General features: G+C 40.2%; 1 protein-coding gene across 1 annotated transcript in view; it reads left to right on the forward strand.

Moving 5' to 3' along the window:
- The first annotated feature begins 1961 nt into the window (after positions 1–1961).
- Positions 1962–14226, forward strand: part of LOC137157259 (piezo-type mechanosensitive ion channel component 2-like) — a 54541-nt gene continuing 42276 nt past the window's right edge. The window contains exons 1-11 of the mRNA XM_067554551.1: positions 1962–2025; positions 3955–4021; positions 7199–7385; positions 7930–8131; positions 8742–8925; positions 9567–9729; positions 10103–10195; positions 11183–11297; positions 11973–12088; positions 12892–13155; positions 13800–13905. Of these exons, the coding sequence (XP_067410652.1) occupies positions 1962–2025; positions 3955–4021; positions 7199–7385; positions 7930–8131; positions 8742–8925; positions 9567–9729; positions 10103–10195; positions 11183–11297; positions 11973–12088; positions 12892–13155; positions 13800–13905 (1561 nt within the window). The remainder of the gene's footprint in view (positions 2026–3954; positions 4022–7198; positions 7386–7929; positions 8132–8741; positions 8926–9566; positions 9730–10102; positions 10196–11182; positions 11298–11972; positions 12089–12891; positions 13156–13799; positions 13906–14226) is intronic.

The raw sequence follows: 14226 nt of genomic DNA on the forward strand, positions 1-14226 counted from the left end.
CGGGGTTGACAGTTTCTCCTGCGTCCCTGCAGTGCTTGCTGGTAGCGACTTCCCTCACCAAATGAGAAGTAAGTTTTCAACTGTGGATTCTTCTGGAGATTAGGGTGACCAGATGTCCTGATTTTATAGGGACAGCCCCAATGTTTGGGGCTTTGTCTTATATAGGCACCTATTGCCCACCCACCCACCCGTCCCAGTTGCTATCTGGTCACCCTACTGGAGATAAGCAGGAATAGGGAGCTCAAACAAGCATTAGACAGAGGTCTCTCCAAGGAATACTGTGCTTTCTGCAACAGGTGCATTGCATGGATGCTGTGAGACAGATTGTGTGTCACATGTAGCTGCAGTAAGGGAGTTCGAATATTATTAGTAATTATGATAAGAGCATTTTGGACAGTCCAGTGGCAGCTTCTTCATTGTCACCTGGCTTGGCTTGCATTTCCATCTACTTGGCTCACTTCCCAAGAATCCCATGTAGGCAGCAAACTCAGTCCCTGGGGAGGAGTAAGCGTTGTTCAATAGTAACTCCTCTGCATGATTAAAGAAGCCACATTGACAGAGATGGTTGCAAGAGCGGGGCCCAGCAGAAAAGAGAAGGAAGGCTGGGGCGAAGGCTGCTAAGGACTGCGAAGGACTCTTGGAAGGGATGAGTTCTGATCTTCAAAATAAGCAGAAAAAGGTCCTCGGAAATCACATACAATGTAATTACTCCAAAGCCTTTTATTTCTACAGCAACTGTAGGGCCCAACGCATTTGACACAGAGCTCACAAAGTAACCCATCACTGAAATACAGACACTTCTTGGGTGCTGCGTGGCAGCCATCTTCAGCCAGCAATACTCTCTTTCAGTCTTTAGGATTGAAAGTGACAAATAAATTCTGCACGTGAAACTGCAGGAGAATTTAGGGTTCCTGAACAAATGGGTGTTAGCTATGTGTTTGTGAGATAATTAACCCTTTAGTTACTGTGCAGGTATGCCCATGACCTAAGCTAGTGTTCGTGGACCAAATACTATCCTGCTGAAAACTCAAACTGAAATCACTAGGGCTTAATTTCTGCCCAAAGAACTGATCCAATGTGTATTGACATGAGTGGAAAGACTCCCACTGACTTTAAAGGGCTCCAAATGAATTGCTGTGTTCCCAATGTCTAGAAAGGTACAGGCTCAGTGAAAAGTGTTACAATATTGAAACTAATATTTTAGTTTATATTTCTTTTTAGACACACTGGAGAGAGATATTTAAAAGAATATGTGCTGGATTTAAGATGTTTGGATTGCTGCTTAGATCTCTATGTCCCTTTGAAATTTTTTTCCTTGATTAACTAAGCATTTTGCTAAGGATGTACAAAGAGGTACTTTATTCTTCAATATAAAACTGGCTGTATTTGGCTTGAAATCCAGGGTTAAACTTTCCATGTCTACTGGAAATTCATCAGGAAAGAGAAACAAAATGAACCAACCATCTATTATGTTTGGGATTTGGGGAAAAAATCCTATTTGCACTTTAGAGGATAGGTCTAGTCTGACTACTTATTAGGACCTGGAAAGCAACAAGCAAGGATACTTTGGAGAGAAAGATCAATGTAGATCTGACAGCCAAGTTTAAGAATACTTGTTCAGCACTAAAGAGAAAAAGGCTGGATTAAAGTGGGAAAGAAAGAAGGGATCAATAGTTCCCATCTCAGAGACCGTGAGGATTACGGGACAAGTCCCTGATCTTAGCCTTTTGGTTGCAGTAACAATTTCTTACTCAGAAATCGATTGCCTCACTAATCATATTTTTAATGCAGTTTTATAAGGTTTTGGGTTTACCTTTAAAAAGGACAAACAGAAGGGGATAGAAGTCAGAAAAGGCTCATTGTAAAGTAACTCCCTTTCTCAGACAACATAGGCCATCAGTGCTAAAGGAGTGTTTGTGGATGTCTCCCAGTTCCCTTCAACACCCTGAGGAGAGAAGATCATGGCGAATAATTTAGCTTGTGGGCTGCTTTTCAGATTAGTTTTGCCATTTTCCTTGATAGCAGGTAAGAAAATTTCCATTCATGTTTAAAGAGTAATGTATCATGATGGCATGAAAAGTGGGCACAAATTACCTTTGATGTAATTCCATGGAAGATAATAGATGTAGACCAGGGATAAAACTGGCCACATACATTCAAAATTCAACCAAAAAGAGTATGAGAACTAAAAGAAAGATGTTTTAACAAGTTGGTTTTAGATGTATCTGGCTATCATTTGAATGAGAGATACTATATAAAATACAATGGTATTGCAATAGATAGAACATCACATACTTCAGATGGGAAGAATACTAGGCAGCCACCTATTTATAGTGTGGGATTATTAATTTACAGAAGATGGAGAACACATTACATTTTTCTGCACCTTGTATTCAAATACTATGGTAAGTAATACACAAGCGTGTATGTTTCGAGACATCTTGTAAGATGTTCTCTCTATTCTCCAAAATATCTTCCTGATGGATAATATTTTTAGAGAAAATTGCTTTACAGTGAAGAATTACTACCAAAATATCATGGCTCAGTTGATAGGTATGCTTTTTTTGTGAAGGTTTGCTCAGTGTATTTTTCTAATGAAGGCTCTGATTATAAAATATGAATATATAAAATTGCAGTAAATTAAATTATTATAATATATCCTGCTGAGACCTTATTGGTTTTGTACAGCTACCATATCTCAAGTTTTAATCATGTAACACTATCCGGGCAAAAATGCATGGACAAAATATTTTCTTTTATTGTTCTACTATACTAGTCAATTTTACACACAGGTTCTCAATTCAGATAGCTATGTCTTTATGGCATGAGGCAAACTTGCTTTCCTAAATTCATATTTTCTTATTGTGTCTTGATTTTTTTATTGTTTTACACTTTTGCTTTGTTTATTGTTGTACGTTTTTGTTTTGTACTTAATGTACTCTTAGTAATACTTCACACTTATAGAGAGAGAGACGACATTTAGGAAACTTAGCACATAATAGTACAAGTTTATATTAGGGTTAATTGAGCATAAAAATACATCAGCTAAAGATTAATTGCAGCTTTGGCCTACATCCTACATAAATAAGCAATCCTGGAAACTAGAAGCCTGCAACTACATTACTGTTTTGGTAATATTTACTACATATAAAATTTGGCTGCATTACACATTTCTTTGTATGGTTTACAATTTAAATTCCTTTTCCAAATACAATGCTTGAAAGGTAAATTTCCATAGCATAAATAGTTTGCATCGCAAAGCTGGCCAATATTTGTTTTTGTTTTCAAACTTGGCAATATTAGTTTTATAGCTGATGACATGAAATGCATATTTTCAATGGTTTGCATGTATTATTGAAAATTTACTTGAAACAGAGATTTGGGTCAATTTAGATAGTAAAGATTAGTGGTCCATTCCCAAACGCTTCCATAAAACCAGAATCCCTTTGATTTCAGTGCAAGCTGTTATAAGAAGAGCAGGATTACACTCTGTGTTTCTAGACAGAGTGGTACTTGGGAATAGTTACATCTCCTCCCCTCAAAAAAACCCTTAATTAAAGTCAAGCATGCTTCAAGTACATTTCTTATCAATACAATCACTAAAAATCTTGGAAATCACTAGCAAAGGAAAAATTTGCGTCCAACCCACCTCCATCTCAATATTCACAACCACATATTCATCCATATTCCCGTCCTACATGCCACCACAACATGTTCTCTGCCAGTACAAACCTGACCCAACCACAGCTTCAACATCTGATTACTTAAGATTAAATCTTTACCCTAAGAGTGAATGCTGTAAGTGTGGTGAGGATAATCATTTTTTTCAAATGTTATAAAGACACTTAATCCTCACTATGACAACAGGCCACAATAGAGCCTTAATTATGGAATGGTGCTGATTCAAGTGATCCTCACTTTGATCATACAGCATGTTTTATTCCTTTCCAACAGTCTTCATATCTATCACCGATACTGATATGGCTTCCATTACCAAGCTATCTGAGCAACAGTCTTTAATGTATTTATCCTCACAATACCCCTGTTTGATAGGGCAGTGTTATTACCCCCATTTTACAGATGAGGAATTAAAGCAAAGAGACTAAGTGAATTGCTCAAGGTCACACAGGAAGTCTGTTGCAGAGTAGGGAACTGCCGAGTCCAAAGCTAGCTCCCTAACCACTGGAACGTCCTCTCTCTTTTTCCCTACTTTTATCTCTTTATGCTGGAAGCACGTTAGGAATGGGAGTGTATCTTCCTATTTGTCTGCAGAGCACCCAGGATATTGTGGATCCACTAGGATGATGATAAAGAAGAACAAGTGAATTTGCGAATGGTTAAGCTGAAGAGATAACAAGGGGTAAAAAATAAAATTAAAGTAGCAAGAGGCAGAGCAATGTAGCAGAATACATTGGCATGGCTCTTGCTCTGAAGAGTGGTATATGGTAGAAATTAGAGAGAATGAGCGATATCCTTGAAATAAAACAGCTAAATTCCTCTATTGATCCAGCGTTAATGATACAAATATACATAGACTTTCTTTTTATTCCAGTTTATGTCTCAGTTAAAGTCAAGTTTGATTATTTCACAGCGATATCGTTCAGATACAATGGGTTGTCTCTGGCCTATCTCATCTTTCTACTGCTTATTCCACTGTTCCCCGAGCCAACAGCTGTCACAATGAAAGGTGGGTGACCTCCTTCAAGTTCTAGACTATCAATATTGCAGTAAGCCAAATTCAATTAACTGAATAAGCAGATTCCACCTTATAGAATCCTACAGAGGCACGTTGTACTAAGTTCTCATTTACTTCCTTTACTTGACCTTTAAAGAACGTAGCTGTGGTAGAGCATCTTTACTATTTGTTAGCCTGGGGGTTGGTCCCACTCATTGGCTGGCAGATGTTTGGACTTTCCGAGGGTGGAATTGCTTTTGTCCACAATGCAGTTGGGAAGGGCATGGAACTGTTGCCCCAGGCATTGCATCCATTTGGTTTAGTCTGTTAGCTCCTTGGGGCAGGGATCTTGGCTTGTCACATGTTTTGTAGGACGCTTGGTGCGCTATCATAACAAAGCCGGCATTTTATTTTTCAGGAGGCACACGGCAGTTGCTTAGAACGATAAATTACACCAGCTTCACTTTTCTTGGGATCCAAGTGGCGTTTCAGATTGCTTTCTACTATCTGCCACCTAATGGTAAATTTGATTTCCACTGCAATAATTTATCCTGTGGTAAAGAGCCCAAGGAATTCATCTATGGGAGCAGAATGCCATCATTGGGGGATGGGCCTGTAGCCAATTACCTCTGAGCTAAAACGAGTTTTGATTAATCCCAACTTCTCATCTGATTGCATTTTCTATTCTGGGCTGAAACAAACCCTGAATCTAAATGTTGCAGTTCAGATACATCTCTTATTGCTGCTGAAACTTCTCCTTTAAAGCCTCGATTCACAATACATTTAGACACGTGCTTCAATCCCACTGAAACTCCATGATTGCTAGGCCCCTTTGGAAATTTTGGCCCACATGCTTCACATGTGCAAATGAAGCATTTTGCTTGGGCAAATAATGCAGGTATGTTCTTTGGAAGTCTTTTGAAACTCTTTAAACCAAAAATAGATTATATTCCTGTCACCCCAATGTTGTTACAGTATAAAGGGATCCATGTCAATGAATCTTGTTTTGGGGAGTTATGCACTCATAGAAAGCAATAGCAAACACCCTCCCTATTTTACTGTTCTGCATGCTGCACTGTATTTCCACAGTCTATAGATTTACATCGCAAAAGGATGCATGCAGGAAAGTGAGACACAAGCCTATTGACAAGAATGCATGTTTGGGTTTGAAAACGTTAGGGAATCAAAGTTTATAAACAGGCCTCTTTGTTCATTTCTATTAGACTACAGATGGGAGGACTTGCTGAGTCATTTTGGAATTCTAAGGTAGGATGCTACTTGGATGTCTCTTCTTTTGAGATGTGGACACTGAAAATTTAATGCTTAATACAGGGGTGCTGGAACAATTTTTATAGAGCGGGTGCTGAGAGCCATTGAATCAAACTGTAAACCCTAGATATAATGGAAATCACTGCAAGCCAAGGATGCGGTAGCACCCCTAGTTCCAGCATCTATGGTTTAATAATAACATCACAGATTTGTTTATGTCTGTGAGAAAGTGCCAAGTTATACAAGAGAACATCTGGTATTGTCTTGCAGAGAATTACAGTCCTCTGTAAACTATATAAGCATATCTTGACAGGGAGAATAAATTCTTTAGGACAGGCACTGTCTCTTTATCACACGTTTATATAGTACCTGGCACACAGAGGACCTGATCCCTGATTGGTGCTTTTAGGTCCTATTGTATTATAATTAAAAATTAAGAGCAATATCTGTTTTAGCAGCTGATTCAGGAACTGTGGTCAATGACCTATACACTTAGATGTTGCAGATGGGATTTATGTTAATATTGGAGATCTCTTTTTTTTTTTTTTTTGATCTGAAAGAACTGTAAAAACCTTACTATCCTATTGGTGTGGGAAAATATCCATTTACTTTTTTTGTACTGAGGTCTTCACTTTGCCAGCCTTGTCAGTTTGCTTTGAAATAAATAAACTACAAATTCTGAAGCCATTTGAACCAGAGATGCAGACTAAATGGAGTTGAAACACACATCACTGGAGCTGATCGTTCTGACAAAGTGTTCTCAAGCTGATTTCTCACTGACTGGTTGACTTTGTATTAAAAAAAAAAGAAGTCATTTATTGATTTTGGTTATAAGAGTATCAACAATTCTTTCCTTAATATTGCAAACTTTATAAGTTATGTTGATTATAAAATCTTTAGTTTGCTCACATTCTGTTAATAAAAGATGGAGATTTAAAGATTCTTCATTTCAAGAGATGTTCAAAGCCACTTATGGGAAAAAAGATATCTGAAAAAATTCTGCTCAGTAGCCGAGTATAATATTATCTGTTATTTAATAATATGGTATTGTTCTCTGCTGTTGAATACTGAAACTACAATAGAGCAAATTGCAATAGGATAACCAAGTGCACTGCGTTGTGTCCTTTTATTAATGCACAGATGCATTTCTGGGATTAGTTTTCAGGTTAATTATTAAAGGAACATTTGGAAAAATTAGGCAGTCGTTTTTGAGCACAAGCCTTATGTTTCACTCCTGTGCTTTCCACTCTGCAGGCTCAGCAAAGTTGATGCTGGAAATATAATCCGCCTACTGGCTCCTGATATTGGAATGTTTTTCACTGGCTTCATGGTTATAAGGCTTTGTAAAAAACAGGTGAAACCTCGCATTCCCCAAACGGAGCTTCACTTTGAAGACCAGGAGCAGGATGAGGAAGAGGAGGATGAGGAGGAGGAGGAGATGGTGTGTTCAGCTTCCTCTTATGTGAATTAAGACTTCAACAGGCCAAACCATTGGACATTTTCAGATGGGTCAAAATGAATTGGGCTGTGTGTGGGGGAGCTGCATGGGCAGTGGGTTACGTTTACACTAGATGCAGCCATGCTTACAGGAGCCAAATGCGATGACTGCTGCATGGTGGGACCGCTATGCAGGGAGCTAAAGAAACAATTCCGCTCCCTGAGCCAGTAGGAGTCCTGCCTTATGTACACAGACATGAGATTTGCTTTCTCCCTATTCATGACTGTCTGTCTAGCCTGATGAGATCACAGGACCTAAATGTTTACACATCAGACCGTATGTTTTCAGTGATGCATTTAGGGACTCAAATGTGCCATGACCATTCTTTTTCAATAGGACTCTGTGCCTAATTCTGCACTGCAGCATGTCCAGGCTGTAAAACACAGTACGCTCAATGACAGACGGTGCAGCCAAGGAGTTTCAGATCTGTCTGGCAACAGCTTGGCTTTGATGTTTAGATCTTGCTTAATCATCCGTGTTTTCACAGGACTATGAAACGGAAGCAGAAGACAGTGATGAAGACGAGACCGACTGTTTATCTGAAGAGGATTTGGGAAAAGAGGCAGGTGACCGAAAACCAGGTTTCATTCAGAAAGTCACTGTGTTCCTTGCAGGCTTGAAAATCATATTTGAAGCCATCCTGGCAAGTGCTGGAAAGGTGGTAGCAACTCTTCTATTAGGCTTAGCAGGTAAGAATGTTAAAGCGGGAGGTTAAAAGGAGGCAAGAGTCTTCGTCCCATAAACAAAGGATGAAAAACAAGACCAGCAGCTAGAAGCTCTTAATTGCCCTACTGTTCTTGCTTGTTATTTGCTGTTGCCCAATTATTTTGTGGTTTGATCTATGCACTGTTTTGTTATTGCCAGCCTTTATTGTTATAGTTTATTGTTGCAACATTGCAATCGCCTATGGGGCAGAATTTCCCTTTCCGAGCCGCAGAGAGACCTTTACGCAGCTGTTCTGACCTCCCCACATTGCTGCGAGGTTGGAGAAGATAATTTGTCTGCACTGGGCAAGTCGCTTAGGCCACTGAAAACTGTGAGGGTCTCACTTCTTTTTCTAGTGAGTTAAGATGATTGAAGGCGTCACCTAAGATTGTGCTTGGCTTGCTTAATTTTTATTCAGTTGGAGATTAATAAATGGCACTTTCACAGAAGTTTCTCTTACTAATTGGGATCGCTGTCCATCAGCTGAGGAGCCACTTTGGCCTGACCTGTATGTCTTGCTTGTTGCGGACCAGAAGCCCTTTCACAGCCTGTTTTTCCCCCTAGGTATAATTTTGCCTTCTGTGACTTCTTCAGTTTACTTTTTCACCTTCCTGGGCTTGTGCTCCTGGTGGGCTTGTCATCGCCCCATCACCTTGGTCACCTTCAGCAGTTTGTGTGTGATGATGGCTATCTTCAGTGCAGGGCACCTTGCTGCCCTTTACCTGTACCAGTTGCCATACTTTCAGGAGCTGGTTCCTCCAGATGACATTTATGCCAGGTAAAGACGTTAACGTCCATGCAGAAAAGGATAGGGTTAATACTTACAAATAAACTGTTCTGAAGGCAGAATTGAAATATATACGAATGATCCTAAGTGGGCCCATTGAGGCAGTATAAAAACAAGTATCATGTCAACATTTCCCAAGAAAAGAGGTATGTAGGGAACGTTTCGCTTTCAAGCTTTTAGGACTTCCGTGACCTCGCTGTTGTCTAGCGCCTTTGCTCTGAGGAGTTCATGGCAATTTACAAACATTAACTAAGCCCCAAGACTTCTGTGCTTTATCATCATCTCCCTTTTATAAATGGAAGAGTTGAGGCTAAATAACTTCCTCAAAGTCACGTAGGAAAACTGGCAGGAGAATAGAATCGAATCCAGAGAAATCCTGGCCCCCCAGTCGCCTTCTCTAACCACTAGGCCACATTCAGGAATTTGTCATTGTCTCTAATAATTACTCTGAGTTGCAAGACAATCTGACAGAACAATAAAAATGAGGATGATCATTTTTATTTTTAGTAGCAAAGTACTTAGTGTTATTTGAGGCTGTTCTTAAAAATTCTTAATACTGTATAAAAAAAGCAATAGTAAAAATTGTAGAAGACAATCAGTGCTAGCACTGTCTTCATCTTTTGTGTCCCCAGGCTACTGGGGATGGTGGCGCTCATCAAGACAAACACCACTGAAATCTGGAAGCTGCAGGTTCATCCTGGATTAAGCTGGCCTGTGTTTTTAAATCCTCTTATGCTGCTTGTACTATACTATTCACTGGTCATGTTGCTACAGCAGTGGGCTTTGAGTCCTAAGGTAATGCATACATGAAAGTGCAGAATGGACAAGGTAGATCGCAAATGGTCCCATTGTTAAATGCAGTCACATTCAGGAGAGAAATCAAGAAAAAAGTGCTGTTTCTTTCCACATGATTTCTCCATTTTCTCTTTGGAATTTATGAGGGCTGCCTGGCAGAAAGTTCTTTAAATATTCATCCCTCTTGTCCTGTGCACTGCACAAATGTGAAAACAGGCTGTGTCGGCTGTTCTAGTTCCCGCTTGGATCGTGTCCATGGAATATTATAATAAGGGTGATGGCCAGTATCAGTGCAGTAACAATTATATTGGATGGTAAGTAGCTGTGTCCAGAGGTGGCGTGACATCTTCCTGTTATATTTCCTTTAATATAGGAATGTGAAGAGGGCAGCCGGTCACCACTGGAAGAGCAGAGTAAGTTAGAGCTGGACACCAGGCGCTGGATGGCAAAGAATGAGAAGAAAAAGGTAATGGGTATCTTAAGAAGGATCCTGCAACTGCAACTCTTACAGGCGACACTAACGGTTCAGAATAGGCCCATCATTTGGGTCTTGTAAGAAGGGCCAGCATTTCCAGAAGTGAATGCCTAAATGTAGGCCCTTAAATCCGTAGTTAGGCACCTAAACATGTGGCCAGGTTTCTGAGCGCTCCCATAGACACCACATTCAGGGCCATCACTCCACTTCACTGTTCTCCTGTGCACTCTGGAAACCAGCTGTCACATTTACAAGGCTAGCTGCATCTCTGTCCCCTTTCTGGTCTCTGAATATATGCCCTCAGGTGTCAGCCTTGTGCCTTTACCTATTCCACAATGGGATACTGCAGTTCTCCTACTTTTAGATTGGGCCCTGGGCTACAATACCCATGTATCGACCATGCTTACACAGCTACACGACTTCTGACTGAATTCAGGCCCCTGCGGTTCTTCCCTTTGGGAGTCCAGCCAGGGGTGAATACTGGGCTTAGACAGCCTTCTGAAAAGCAAGTATTATTTATTCTAACTGTAGGAACAAAGGGCTTTAACTCACCAAACAGTCCACATGCATCTCCTACCTAAAAGCTTACCATCTCCTGACGCTAATCTATGCAGCTGTAACTTCTTCAGAATCCCATTGTGCCTACATCTTAGTCTGATTCTCCCAAACACCCCACTTTTGACCTCCTGTGTTCTCAAGCCTTTTCCTGTCCTGGTTTTTTCTCTTAAAAAAGCTCTCATGTGTTCACTGCAAAGTAGCTTGTCTTGAGCCGTTCTTTCCCTTCCTGCTTGTCCACCCCCTGCCACTCCCCCGTTAGTCCCCAGCATAGTCATACAATAAACATCCCAATAGCTAGATCAACATACAGTATTCATCAATTACAGAGCAGCTCCAATTCTGTCACACCAGCCTCCTAGACTAATGCAGTGTCTGTAGAAAAGCGAGGCAGAAAAAACAATGTTCTATTTCCTTTTCTAGGTGGCTTATTTTGCAAATGGAAGTTGGCAGAACATGCCCCTTTTACAGTGTGAACATAGCACGAGCTGCGAGGCTCCTGCTAACGCCAGTGAAGGACACAGCACTCCTTTATCAGGTACTATCCATCTCAGAGTGATGTTTGCATGACAAAGCATGACACACAAACCACAAAGTGTAGTAGGCATCCAACATCTTGGAAAGTGGGAAGTACCAGGAAGATTAGGAAAGAAAGAATTTGATTTCATTTTGCATTTGTCATACTCAGTACATTTTTCTGATAGAGGACAATGGATTATACAGGTAGCCTGTCTCCTTCTCCTTCTATGGCTGGCTCTGTCACTACCAACTTGGAAAACAAGCTAATTTTTGAATGAGGTGTGGAATGCAGCATCCTCAGTGCATGATGCCAAGGAGTCTTGTGCATTACATGCTACCTGGAGCAAGGCAAAAGCTGCAGGTAAATGAGGAATGTATATTGCATTATGCATCCCGAGTGCTAATGTCTGCCCTTGAATATTCATTCAAGGGATCTATTCAAGATATGGGCAGTTATATTTGCACATGTAAAGCAAGGATTTTTCTCCATCCATTTAACATCGATCATTTAGGGGGAATATCTTCTATGTAGGATCTATGGAGGTAACAACTTCTTCCAAGGTTCAGGGGAGTTGCAACACACACCCATAAGACAAGACTTCTAAAGGCTACAGAATGCCATAAATTCTCAATGTGTACTAGACACCCCTTCAATCGCCTTCACCTGGATCTATACCCTTTACGTTTCTTGCAGAGGATGGTACCTGCTCTGAAAATGCAGACACTGATGGGAATGGGACTAGCAGTATGGCAGGACTTGGGCAGTTCATTATGAATCAAAGTTATGTCAGTGCACTGATTGCCATGATGGTAAGATGTGGAGTTGATGGGACTCTTTGTACATTCATGTCATTTTCTGGTTTCCATTAGCCTTCCTGAAGAGTTTGCCGTAGCATCGAACATATTCATTGGTGTGGGGTGGAAAACATATTGTAGTGCCTCAAAGCCTTGTAAGAAACAGGGATTCCACTGCTTTCTTCTTCTTTGTATTCTGCACTACTTCCAGGAGGTCCAACAAAATTCTGCATATGTTTGTGCATGTGGTGTGTGTCATTAAATCAGGAACGGTGAATAAGATCAGCAGTGCACATTGTAGAGCAGAATTTTAGTAAGGAATAAAGGATGGCAATGATTGGATTCTGATTTGTGACGTAGGTGTAAATCCAGAGTAAGTTCACTTTTAGAGCAAGCTCTGAGAATATGCTCCCCTTGCAAGTACAATGAAGAACACTAATAGCAAAAGTATATCTAGTAATAAGAAATTCTATCTACTCAGATTTTGTAACGGTCAGTACACTTTGGATCAAATTTTCAGCTAAATCTCAGACTGGCCTACAATTGTGTGTCAACTTTTGCACAGACAGGAGCACGTACCAGTGTTATGCACAGAGAACCTGCACCTGGGTGTAAATCAGACTGCTGGTTGTCCCGCTGTTCAACAGAGGGATACAAAATAGAAATATGTTCACTTGGATGGCCACAGTCAGGTGCATGTGCCAAAGTTGTGTGCACAATTAAAGATGGAAGCTGATAATACTTTTCAGCCACCCCTGGTTTTGCCTTCTTTAAGATTTAAATAGCTGCATTTTTTACTTAAATGTATCTGTTGGCAGGTTTGGAGCATCACCCATAACAGCTGGCTGACTTTTGTTCTGCTGATTTGGTCCTGTATCATTTGGATGGTTCGGGATCGGCGGCGTTATGCTATGCGTAGCTCTCCGTTCCTTGCCTTCTATGGAAATATCCTGGTGATCCTCAATTTCTTTGTAGGGTTCAATATTTCACAGGAAGAACTGTTTCCTGAAATTCCAACCTCAGTGCTCACGGACTTTGATTTAAAACCATACTCTTTGCCATGTGTGCATCTTGGTGCGAAGGTACGGACTCAATGTTTACTCACTTAATTGCAAGGTTAGTAATGCAGAGGACACAGGAAAGAACCAGAAAATACAGATTTAGAAGTTGCACCTCCATTTTGAGAAAAATTTTAGATATCATGATCAAGGACCGAATGAGAAAGATCACAGCCTATACAGAGATAGTCATCAGGGATTTACACAGCATGATCATCATGTACTTATCAAACCCAATTAATTAATTAATACATACAAGCAACATTGTGCTTTCTTCCTAAGCCAAACTCAGTAGGTTGGCAACAAATAAACTAACTTACTGTTTTTTCCACTAAAAATGTTGGTTTGCAAATTATTATTCTCAGTTTGCACTGCAGTAGTGCCTGCAATCAACCCCACTGTGCTAGGTGCTGTACAAACACATAATACAAGATAGTGTGGCCCCTAAGGGCTTGCAACCTAGATTCTGCTCCTTTATTATAATGTAAACATATGTAAAATCTAAACCCTGGACCAGCTTTCTTGTTTTTTTTACATTGTGCTACTATTTTCCCCACCTCATTTGGACAGAGAATTAGGGAACTATATTCCTAGGGAGAGGAGTTATTTGCATTTCTATGTGGATTCTTTACATGAAAAAATAAGGCACAAATATGGTTTAATTGCAGATCTTTTATGCATTTACATTCTGGCTATTGCTAAGGCAGCATATGATCAAAAGACATACGGAGGAGAAGCAAGAATTGCTCAAAGAAGTGACTGTGGATGCGAATGGTAAGAAAATGTAATACTGTATCATCAGATCACCCTGATACTCCATCTGCCTGTTGTGGTTCTGTAGTTCTCCATCACTACTTGTACTTGTGCCTCACCATTATAGGGGATACCAAATCTCTTGATGCATTAGGTCATTTAACAAGAAAGCTTAAGGCCAGTAAGCCATTGCTATATTATTACTATATTAGCAATATATTTTATTGCTATGTTAGTTATTCATACTATTACTTTAGCACCTAGGAGCCCAGGTCATGGACTAGTACCAAACTGTGCTAAGCACTGTGCAAACTCAGAATAAAAAAAACCTGTCCCTGCCCC

The sequence above is a fragment of the Emydura macquarii genome, unplaced genomic scaffold, assembly GCF_026122565.2.
Source record: "Emydura macquarii macquarii isolate MOO-44397 ecotype Brisbane River unplaced genomic scaffold, CSIRO-AGI_Emac_v2 contig_1483, whole genome shotgun sequence".
NCBI lineage: Eukaryota > Metazoa > Chordata > Testudines > Chelidae > Emydura > Emydura macquarii.